The 11,382-nt window shown below is 45.9% G+C and overlaps 2 protein-coding genes across 3 annotated transcripts; one reads left to right on the forward strand and one right to left on the reverse strand.

Annotated features, from left to right (window-relative positions):
- Window positions 1-252: 252 nt before the first annotated feature.
- Window positions 253-3,405, forward strand: LOC116400684 (high mobility group protein B2-like). Of its 2 annotated transcripts, none has more exons than XM_031878638.1 (5): window positions 253-411; window positions 1,922-2,080; window positions 2,383-2,534; window positions 2,634-2,808; window positions 3,268-3,405. In XM_031878638.1, exons 2-5 carry the CDS (start codon window positions 1,931-1,933, stop codon window positions 3,394-3,396), a joined length of 606 nt encoding a protein of 201 aa, XP_031734498.1. In that variant the 5' UTR covers window positions 253-411; window positions 1,922-1,930; the 3' UTR covers window positions 3,397-3,405. The 2 variants fall into 2 exon arrangements, with proteins under 2 accessions (XP_031734498.1, XP_031734496.1); XM_031878636.1 differs by having other exon boundaries at window positions 255-411; window positions 1,919-2,080.
- Window positions 3,406-7,937: 4,532 nt separating this feature from the next.
- Window positions 7,938-10,728, reverse strand: LOC116400675 (sodium/potassium-transporting ATPase subunit beta-2-like). The gene is made up of 7 exons (XM_031878626.1): window positions 10,605-10,728; window positions 10,400-10,504; window positions 10,183-10,262; window positions 9,670-9,795; window positions 9,498-9,557; window positions 8,700-8,795; window positions 7,938-8,172 (listed from the first exon to the last, which is right to left on the reverse strand). The coding sequence occupies exons 1-7, from the start codon at window positions 10,684-10,686 to the stop codon at window positions 8,008-8,010; spliced, it is 714 nt and encodes a 237-aa protein (XP_031734486.1). The 5' UTR covers window positions 10,687-10,728; the 3' UTR covers window positions 7,938-8,007.
- Window positions 10,729-11,382: the final 654 nt, after the last annotated feature.

An 11,382-nucleotide genomic window follows, 5' to 3' on the forward strand; every position in this document is an offset into this window, starting at 1 on the left:
CCTCCTCTTCACCGATTGGCTGGTTGATTTGACAATCATCTATTCTGACCAATCGGACGCAGACTGTACGTGTAGAGTTCCCGCACTGCTGGCGTTGCTGGGCAGGAGGAGCCGTGTAGCAACGAGTTTTGACCTGCGGCTCCGTAATCCAATCACAGACGAGTACTCAATCAAGCTCCGCCCAGGTTGGCCCGGCCGTGTTCCCGCCCTCTGGATAGCAATGACCAACGGGGGCGTTACTGGGGGGCGTGGCAGAGCTCGAGCTCGAACCATTTTAAAATAGACCCGACGTCTCCAGTCGCTGCTTCAGCCCCCAAACAACAACAAGAACCGACCCACAGTCTGCTTCAGCCACAACAACAAAACACAGAAAAGTGATCCAGAGTCTGCTTCAGCCTGCAGTCCACACAAGTGAGTACAGCTGGCCTGGGGTCACATTTATCACAATGAGCGGCCTCTGATTTACTCTGCAGAATCCTGTCATAAAAAGGTCCGTGAAGAAAGATGGACAAACAGGAATAAAATGGCCGCTGCTCGGGTCGTAATAAGTGTTCTTCTGTCTGGACCCGTCTGTTGGTGTCTCTGCGGACTGTTCGTTACGTGTCGTTGTAAACACAAAACGCCCATTTAAAGAGTGACTGCAGGACATAGCCGGGTCCCGTCCACGCACCGTTGACCTCTCCAGAGCATAGACGGGCCCTACGTTGTAAATGCGTAGCTGAGCGTTCTGAGCAGATTTACGTTGCAAACACATGCGTGTTTCTGATTAAAAACGTCTCTGTGGTTGAACGGTAATATATATATATATACTGTGTGTGTATATATACTGTGTGTGTGTATATATAACTCGTCTGTTATTGTGGGTTACAACCGGTGTGTGATTTTAAACATGGAGTGTTTTTCTCCGCCTGCTACCTAACGTTAGCATGCTGCTAGCGGAGGGGGATGGGCCGGCTAGCTCCGCAGAACGGCGGGAAAGCAAATGGTGGCTCATTGTTCTGTCGGAGCTAGCCTGTTAGCACGGCTAAGCTAACTGCAGCAGTAGTCATTGTTCTGTGGTAGCTAGCCTGTTAGCACGGCTAAGCTAACTGCACCAGTCAATGGACGTCCATAGAAGACGCGGCTAGCTGTAGTCTTCGTTCATCTCTACGGCTCATAGACCTCCATTCGCAGGCGGAGCGGAGGGACCGGGCGGGGGTACGTGGCGCCTCCAGAAGAGGGTCCGGACTAGCTCGGTCTGGTTCGTGGGCCTCCTCGATGCTCGGATGATAAAATGGACCCCACTTTGTTCTCTTTGTTATTCACAATCAGCGCGTGAGACCAGCCGTTATTTAACGGACATTTAACGGAGACTAACTATTGGAGGACGGACAGAGTGGATGTGATCTTTAAACGTGATTATTAATAACAGTTATTAAAACATTATGACTAAAACCAGACATGTAGGTTAAAGGGTCATTCCACACAGATGCTGTTACATGTTTTAAATCAAACGGATTATTGATCTATTTGTTGTGTTTTATTCATCTTTTAATGTGTTTATAGGTTTGTGTTTAGTTCAAATATGGAACTTAATGATCTATTTATTGATCATAAACCCTTTTATCAATAATCATTACATCACTACAATCCTCTTAATCCTCTGTCTCTATTTTAACATTTCATGAATCAAATGATTAATTTATTAACTGATCAATGTGATCAGCAGGTTGAACTGTGTCCTTTGTGTTGATGGACGGACACAATGATTAATACTATTATATTAATACTTAACATAGCTAACAGTGTTATTCATGAGTTAGTTGTCATTTGTACTGGACGTTGTGTCCAGTGTGATGAGAATAAAATGTACTATTACTGTAAATCCATCAGAACTGAACCATTGTGTTGTTTTAATGTCTACCTGTCGTCCGTCCAGCAGGACGCCAGTATGATGCGCAAAGACGTCAACAAGCCGAAGGGGAAGACGTCGGCGTACGCCTTCTTCGTCCAGACGTGTAGAGAAGAACACCGCAAGAAACACCCGGAGCAGTCCGTCAACTTCGCTGAGTTCTCCAAGAAGTGCTCCGAGAGATGGAAGGTGAGACAGGTGGACGGGGGAAGGTGAGACGGGTGGACGGGGACAGGTGAGACGGGTGGACAGGAACAGGTGGACCGGTAGACGGAGGCAGGGACAGGTGGATGGGTAGACGGGGACAGGTGAGACGGGTAGACATGTATACACATATAATAACATAACTGTTAACAGGACATGTTAATGCCTTAATGTCAGTATATATTAACATGTAATAATATATTAATGTCGGTATATAAACATGATTACTAACATGTAATAACGTGTTCATGTCAGTATGTATTAATAACGTGTTGGTGTTGTTTCAGGGCCTGACTGCTCTGGATAAGAAGTGTTTCGAGGACATGGCGAAGGCCGATAAGGTGCGTTACAACAATGACATGAGAGACTACATCCCACCCAAAGGCTTCGGGAAGAGGGGCCGCAAGAAGAAGGACCCCAACGCCCCCAAGAGACCCCCGTAAGTGTTCAGACCTCCAGACACCTGCCTGAGCCTCCGTGCTGCTCCACCCGGTCTACCTGTTTAACCCTCACACGCCCGTGCGTGTGTGTGTTGCAGGTCTGCGTTCTTTGTGTTCTGCAGCGAGTACCGACCCAGTGTGAAGCAGCAGTACCCGGGTCTGTCCATAGGAGACTGTGCCAAGAGGCTGGGAGAGCTGTGGAGCAAACAGACCCAGACCGACAAAGTGCCCTTTGAGGAGAAGGCCCAGAAGCTACGGGAGAAGTACGACCGGGTGAGTGGCTCTGAGGGGGAGAGACATGAGGAGAGAGGGGGAGAGACATGAGGAGAGAGGGGGGAGACAGGAGGAGAGACGAGAGGGGTGAGACAGGAGGAGAGACGAGGGGGGTGAGACAGGAGGAGAGGAGAGGAGAGGCGAGGTAGAGAGGGGGGAGACAGAAGGCCCAGAAGCTACGGGAGAAATACGACCGGGTGAGTGGCTCTGAGGGGGGGGGAGGGGTGAGATAGGTAGAGAGAGGGGGGAGACGGGTAGAGAGAGTAGTGGATGTGTCCACTCAGCTTTAACATAATTTTCATTATTAGAGACTGTAAACATCAGTTGTTACCGTTTGTTACTGTTATGACTGTTGTTACTGTGTTATAACGTTGTTATGACTGTGTTATAACGCTGTTTAACGTTGTTATGACTGTACAGTGAAGAGACTCTGAAGCTAACGGCCTGTCTGTCCCTCAGGACATGGTGGCGTACCGCGGCGGTGGAACAACTTATGCCAGGAACCCCGGATCTTCAGCTCAGGGAGGACAGGAAGAGGAGGATGACGAGGGGGAGGATGATGATGATGACGACGATGATGACGAGTAGAGAGGAAGAGCTGCAGCTGAATGAGGTGTGTGTGTGTGTGTGTGTGTGTGTGTGTGTGTGTGTGTGTGTGTGTCAGAAGGTTGACCTGAATCAAACAGCAGCATCGAGACTGCTGAACGTTTACGACTTTAACTGTAAAACAGAATAGAACATGAATCTATGATGATGGTCACATGACCACACGGAGGCTACAAACATTTAATGTGATTTTAAACTTTAATCATCTGTTCTGAACCAGACAGACACACACAGGTCGCCCTGAAACACACGCTGTGTGTGTGTGTGTGTGTGTGTGTGTGTGTGTGTGTGTGTGTGTGAGGTCATCAGATGTTAAACTGTTGAACAACAGTACAGTAATCCCCCCCCCCACCGTTACCATGGTTACCCCAGCACCCCCCCACCCCCCTGTGTGGTACCATGGAAACCTAAGCCCCCCTTCCTGCTCTTCATCTTCACGATGATGATGATGATGTTGTTTTTTTATTTTCTTACTGGAGGTTTATTGGATGTTTTTTCTGTTATTTGTTCTGTCGGTGTAGAAACTTTTATAATAAAACGACCACCTGAGGAAACAACACTCGTCTCTTTGTCTTCTTCACTGTCCACCGACTGTCCACCAACCGTCTGTCCACCCGTCCACCGACTGTCCTCCCCGTGGACCCTGGCCCTTATGTTTTCACACAGCTGTCCCTCATCCTGTGGTCATTGGTCGTTGGAGAGTCTGACGTGGTTCCGTGTAACACGATGTTCTGAGCTCTACAGATCAGATGATCTTCTCATGTTGTGTCACATGTCACTGGAGTGATGTAACACTCTCCTCTCTGGACTCAAGAAAGGTGACGTCACAACAACACCACCACACAAAGAGGGCGTGGCCTCATGACGCAACGTCAATATGCAAAATTAATCATTTTAACTTGGGCGAGAAATTCTGAAAATTGCGGGTTGTAGTCTTTGAACCGGGACGTGTGGCGGGTTGTAGTCTTTGAACCGGGACGTGTGGCGGGTTGTATCATGTCTCTCCATTAACCACACAGACGGGTTGTTTTTGTAGTTTTTTTTAAATTTCTTTTAATTATTTTATTGTTTGTTAAAAGGACATTTTCAGGCAGGATAAATCAACCAATCACAAAGAAGTATCATATGACATCACACAGCAGGACGATCTGACTCTTTAGAGGAAGACGATTGGTTGAGAGCAGTACAGGTGGGGATTGTCACATGGCCTGGTTGTCATGGTATCAGTTGTCATGCTCACGTGATGACAACAATAAACAAAGAAACCAAAAAAAACACGTAATGACTTCCTAACTCCTTAAGTTACTAATCAACCAACGATACAAAACATAAGAAAAGATGTGACATCAACATGTTGCCATGGTTACTAAAGCTAGTGTCTGATTGGCCGTGGATTCAGCTGCTTCCATGGCAACACACAAGGAGAACGACCAGTTAAAATAACCGGTAAAACTGATGTTTACAAAAGACAAACACTTTATCATGAATAACCCAAATAAATAAACAAACATGTAATAAACATCTAATAAATAAATATGTGACCTGGGCCCCGTTCGTGGCTAACTGAGTTAGCTGGATCATTTTCAGGATAAGATTACATAAATCAGGCTTTTCGGTTCCACGAAGCAAGTTCGGCAAAATCACCATGGCAACACATCCATAAGCTTGAAGCTGCTCCAGCGCAGGCTGACTGAAGGTAGCTGGATAAGCTGCCACTCCCCCGGAAAACATGGCAGCTCCTGTCATATACGGTAGTCTAATGCGCTTGCGCATATACCGGGGGTTATACGGGAGTTCCAGAAATGCATGTAAAGTGAGACACGGTGTTCCATTAAACCAGCTGAGCAAACTAAGAAGCCTCTATTGCATTAATGTACAGCTCCCTTCCTCAGAGATCCACTGATGAAGGAGGATATTAGTTAGATTAGCGTTTTATAGGGAGAGACTGTGGAGACTCGGGGCGAGACTGTGGCTAAGTGCAGGGCTGTCTTTCAATCGTCTTTCAATCAGAGGGTCGGTGGTTCGATCCCCGGCTCTGGCTCTGCTAGTCGCATGTCGATGTGTCCTTGAGCAAGACACTTAACCCCAAAATTGCTCCCGTAGCTGTGCCTACGGTGTAGAAATGTGATAGAATCTGAATTGTAAGTCGCTTTGGATAAAAGTGTCTGCTAAATGACTGTAATGTAATGAGAGAGTTCTTCCACATCGCCAAGATCCGTTATCACATCATGAAGACTTCCTATACGAGCGTTATCCATTCTGCCCACAAGGAATCATTTATTTACAGACCTTCTGGAGCATACATTGAACACCACACGCTGCAGCCGAGCACTGATGTCTCACACACTGGATGCAGCCTTGAGCTGTTCTGCGAGTGGTACATTGTTGTACAGTGTCGGCGATGTGGAGAACATGGGGAAAGCCGCTGCATGCCGTGCTGTTGGTAAAGTTTATTAGGCGCTTAATAAACTTATGGATGTGTTCATTACATCACCATGGCACATATTGTACTGACTCAGCATTCTGAGTAATGTGTGTGTGCTTAGTGTTTACTTGCTCCCATGTCCTCTTGATGGCTGCGTTGCATACATGAGGGTTAAAGCACTCATAATGATATGACAGTGTTATTAGTACACCAGCATATCATTACTGTAGAACATGATGAAGGTGGACTCATGATAAGAACAGAGAGAATCACACACTATTTATCTTCACTGCTTCAGTTGATTGAATGTCTGATGATGAATAATACACACACACACACAGAACCGCCCACACACAGATTCACACACACATATTCAAACTGCTAGTTCTATATGGTAATCTACACATACATGTATATACACATATATAGTACATGATAATGAGGGCATACAGTACATATATCCTCATATTAATGAGGATCAGTAGATGCTCTTTGGGCTTGTTTTTATCTTATTGTGAAAGAGTTGAGATCATTATTGTCGCTATAGATCTCATTGGATGATGCATTCATTAAGCCTACTGCCAGCAGCTCATTTAAAGACATATCATCTGATTGATTGGGGTGATGAGGCATTAAAATGAGCCGATAAATTTACAACACTTACGCATTTAACGTGTCTGTGATATTTTGCGTGCTTCTTGTCTAGCCCTCGCAGCGGTGGAGGTGTTATATTTAGCCGTGATTATGGTCTTGAATTCCTCATATGCGTTCATGATCATCTCCTGCTCGTCAGCGGAGTAAAAAGAGGCTCTTTCTTTGACTTTATTTAACATTGTACTGTTAGAAAATCATGGTTTCGGTGATCGACGCTTCCCCCTTTTGAAGCAGGATGGGCACGCGCAATTATCCTGATCCTGATCGTCTGGTTCCAATTAACGAGACTGTTTGAGAGGATCAGCCATGGAGGAACCCAGATAGCCTGTCTTCAATCATCTCGTTAATTTAGGCTGCTAATAGGACATTTGATCGACTTTGCTGAACCACGTACGAGGAATGGGGCCCAGATAAACTGATCAGCTGTGAGATCAATACATTGATCTTCATGCCGATTGAATGACGGAGGTGAAGTCAGTGCATCCTCTGTGACATCACAGCTGGTGTGTGTGCTGATTGGCCGGTTTGAGGGTCAGAAATACAAAACGAGACGACAATCGGTCCGTAATCAAAGGTTTCAAATTCTTAAAAATAGAGGGTCAGTAAACGCATCGTAGATACATACACAACAGGTGTGTGTGTCTGTGTGTGTGTCTGTCTGTCTGTCTGTCTGTCTGCGTGCGTGCGTGCGTCTATTAGGGGTGGGGGAAAATATCGATACAGCATAGTATCGCGATATTTTGCGCGCCGATATTGTATCGATACAAGTATCGATATTTTATTATATAAAATATTTTAAAAAATTACTAGAAAAATCTAATCAATTGGTTTTCAGTCCACTAGATGGTGCTGAGTTATTTTCTGGTGAGGTCAGCAAAGGTCCCGGGTCAGCGTCATTGGTAGGAAGTTGGTCAAAACAAAGAGAGACATCTGGCCTCACAACGGGGTTAAATCTGCCAACAGTAGCCAGGCTCATGGGGAGAGTGCAGCGCATAACTGTCTCTCTGCCCTCGACGTCCACGCATCCCAAGTTATACTGAGTTATATAACTCTTATATCCTACTTATAGAAGTTATAGTTCATATTCTGAGTCCACACGTTTGCATTTAGTTAAGTTGGACTATGTAGTAATACAAACAGTTCAGTTTGTCAGGTTCATGCAACATTTATGACATTGTTGGTCAGTCTGTCTGCTTGACAATCATATTCTGCTGCAATAAAAATGATTGAAGTGAGATGAACAGACTGAAAACTTTATCTTGTTAGATAAAACATGTTGACACAGTTTTCCTTTGGGGACATAATTTGTTAAGTTGAAAAAAGTAATAAATCGCAATATAGGCCTATGGTATCGCAATACTCAGAATATCGCAGTATCGTGATAATATCGTATCGCGGGACCTCTGGTGATTCCCACCCCTAGTGTCTATGTGTGTGTGTGTCTGTGTGTCTATGTGTGTGTGTGTGTGTGTGTCTGTGTGTCTATGTGTGTGTGTGTGTGTCTATGTGTGTGTCTATTTGTCGTTGATTCTCAGTCTGAAGGAAACCCGTCCAGCGAACTTGTCTCTCTCGCTTCCTTCGGCGAGAGTGTTGGAGTTGATTTTACACTCGACGTCGATGTCGGTGTTCAGAGAGGCGTTCAGGAACTTCACGGCCACAAGCGGCTGAGTGTAGTTTACCTGAGACATTGAACACATCACACACTTATTATATGACATCACTGCCGTCAGTATAGTCTCACTCGTTCAATAAGGAAGTAATATGTACCCGAGACCATGATTCTACTGGGTCTACTGGATCCAACTGATCTACTGGGTATACTGGACCTACTAGATCCAACTGATCTACTGGACCTACTAGATCCAACTGATCTACTGGACCTACTGGATCCAACTGAACTACTGGACCTACTGGATCCAACTGATCTACTGGATCTACTGGACCTACTAGATCCAACTGATATACTGGACCTACTAGATCCAACTGATCTACTGGACCTACTGGATCCAACTGATCTACTGGATCTACTGGATCCAACTGATCTACTGGATCCAACTGATCTACTGGGTCTACTAGATCCAACTGGATCTAACTGATCCACTGTGTCTAATGGATCTGGTCTACTGGATCCTTATGAGATGAACACATGATTGATTTACTGGAGGATCCTTGAGATGAACGTGATCGACAGTGTTGAGTTTGTTACCTGAGCTTTCTTGCCGTAGTACGGGTAGTACATGAGGTTAAAGGTCCCGTTAGGAGGGTAGTACGCCAGAGGTCCGATCTTATCACCATCCTCCCTCTGCACACACATATAGAGAGACACACACACACACACACACACACACACACACACACACACATAGAGAGAGACACACACACACACACACACACACACAGAGAGAGACACACACACACACACACAGAGAGAGACACACACACACACACAGAGAGACACACACAGAGACACACACACACATAGAGAGACACGCACACACTCACAGAGACACAAAGACACACACACATAGAGAGACACGCACACACTCACAGAGACACAAAGACACACACACATAGAGAGACACACACACACATAGAGAGAGACACACACATACACACACACAGAGATCAATACCTCAGTTCAGACAGAAACCTTAACCAAGAGAGCTTCTGTTGATGTTCTATATTGTGTCTCTGTGGTTCTACATTGTGTCTCTGTGGCTCTATATTGTGTCTCTGTGGTTCTACATTGTGACTGTGGTTCTACATTGTGACTCTGTGACGGACAGACGGACGGACGGACGGACGGACAGACAGACAGACCGGACCTCCTCCCCTATTCGGTTACTAGAAGTTCTCCTCTCTGAAGAGAACGTCTACATCATGTTGACCTGATGGTGACACGTGCTGCCGGTATCAGAGTGTCGTCCTTCACATAGTTCACATAAAAACACTCAACAGCACAACACTGAGACAGGATGTAGCAGACAGACAGACAGATTCAGACCTTTGCTCCACAGGTGACATAAGGAGACTGACCGTCCTTCCCCGGCAACATACCGATCACCTGTAGGGACAGACAGGTAGACAGACAGGTCAGGAGACTCTTTGTAATATATATACGTATTGTATGATCTATGTATACGTGTATCTTTACGTTGACGTGTTAATAAACCAACCCGGTTCAGTTTGATGAGGACACACGGCTGACCGCTGCTATAACCAAAGAAGCGATCAGAGATCCCTGAACATTCCTCCAACATCGTCCGATTAAACTGACACGAACGCTTTGGGTTGTTCCTGACCTGCAGACAGACAGGCAGGGGGAGAGTGAGACGGGCAGAGGTGGACAAGAAGGCAGAGGGTGAGACAGACAGGCAGGCAAAGAACTAGAAAGATGGAGGGTGAGACAGGCAGGTGGAGAGACAGACAAGCAGGTGGGGAGTGAGACTGGCAAGTGGAGGGTTAGACAGAAAGGCAGAGACAGAGGTGGAGGGTGAGACAAGAAGGCAGAGGGTGAGAAGGCAGGCAAGCAAAGAACTAGAAAGGTGGAGGGTGAGACAGGCAGGTGGAGAGACAGACAGGTGGGGGTGAGACAGACAGATAGACTGACAGGTGGAGGGTAAGACAGACAGATAGAGAGACAGGCAGGTGGGGGTGAGACAGACAGATAGATAGACAGACAGGTTTACCTCTCCACTGTCCTCTTGAATGAAGTATTGATCTGGAGAACAGTTATCGTTGGTCTGAACCTGATCTTGGTCTTCGTACGCTGCAGACAGACAGGCGGCAGACAGAGAGACAGACACACAGACAGACAGACAGGCAGAGAGATAATATATATTATTATATATAAATATATGTAACGAGTGATGACATCATTAAATGTTACGATAATGTGAATCTTACGACTCAGGAAGCGGTCGAGGTTCTGGATGAAACCGTTCCAGCTCTCAGATTCTGAGACGGAGAAACTGATCTCCAGCTGGTCACCCTTTGGACGAATCATCATCCCTGAAACATGAGAGCACACGTCCTCGTTAACCAATCACAGGCTGAGCCTCGTTAACCGGTCACAGGCTGAGCCTCGTTAACCAATCATCACCATTGTTACCTGGAGTCTCCAGGCGGTCCTGCCAGGTGGGCTTGTAGTCATCGAGCGTCAGCAGCATGATGTACATGGTGAGAACAAACATGCCCGCCAGAAACAGGTAGAAGACCAGGTAGAAGAGCAGGATCAGACCTGAGGGGGAGACAAAGGGGGGGGGGTCTTAATTATAAAGTAGAGCACTTTCATCCTCTAAATATCATCTTTATAATCCTCTTGACCTACATTCAGTGTGTGTTGGGGGAGGGTATAATCTCTCTGTACCAGCTCTCTCTCTCTTCTCTTCTTCTTATTGGTCACCTTTACATTTTACATTAACAGAAGTCACTTTAATGTTTTACTAATGATGTTACCCTGATGTACACAAGGATGAGTCACTGCACATCTTTTCCTGCTGTACTGAAGACTAATTCTGACTTTAAAGTAATGTGTTTCATCAAATGTCGTCAATGAGGGTCCCCACAAGTACATTACTACCAATGTGTGTGTGTGTGTGTATAATACAGTCCAATCAACCTCGTCTGTCTGCTTAATCCAGATTAACACACACACTGAGTGTGTGTGTGTGTGTCTGTGTGTGTGTGCATCAGTGTGTGTGTGTCCTTCAGTCTCCATCAAGGCCACAATAACCTGGTGCATGATGGGAAATATGACATCATAAGAGTGTAGTTATGTAAAGCAAGAGCAGACTTCAGATCAGTTTATATCACTGACATTATAAAGACTGGTCCGTACGGGTGACTGGTCCGTACGGGTGACTGGTCCGTACGGGTGACTGGTCCGT

Source organism: Anarrhichthys ocellatus, unplaced genomic scaffold (genome assembly GCF_004355925.1).
Source record: "Anarrhichthys ocellatus isolate YVR2014 unplaced genomic scaffold, GSC_Weel_1.0 scaffold189, whole genome shotgun sequence".
In the NCBI taxonomy this organism is placed as follows: domain Eukaryota; kingdom Metazoa; phylum Chordata; class Actinopteri; order Perciformes; family Anarhichadidae; genus Anarrhichthys; species Anarrhichthys ocellatus.

Bases quoted from the DNA above. Each gene is read 5' to 3' on its own strand.
- LOC116400684 (XM_031878638.1), top strand. From the start codon at position 1,931: ATGATGCGCAAAGACGTCAACAAGCCGAAGGGGAAGACGTCGGCGTAC. The intron at 2,081-2,382 runs GTGAGACAGGTG...GTGTTGTTTCAG, and splicing joins AGTGCTCCGAGAGATGGAAG to GGCCTGACTGCTCTGGATAA. The intron at 2,535-2,633 runs GTAAGTGTTCAG...TGTGTGTTGCAG, and splicing joins AACGCCCCCAAGAGACCCCC to GTCTGCGTTCTTTGTGTTCT.
- LOC116400675 (XM_031878626.1), bottom strand. From the start codon at position 10,686: ATGTTTGTTCTCACCATGTACATCATGCTGCTGACGCTCGATGACTAC. The intron at 10,505-10,604 runs GTAACAATGGTG...CTCATGTTTCAG, and splicing joins GGACCGCCTGGAGACTCCAG to GGATGATGATTCGTCCAAAG. The intron at 8,173-8,699 runs GTAACAAACTCA...TCAATGTCTCAG, and splicing joins ACTACGGCAAGAAAGCTCAG to GTAAACTACACTCAGCCGCT.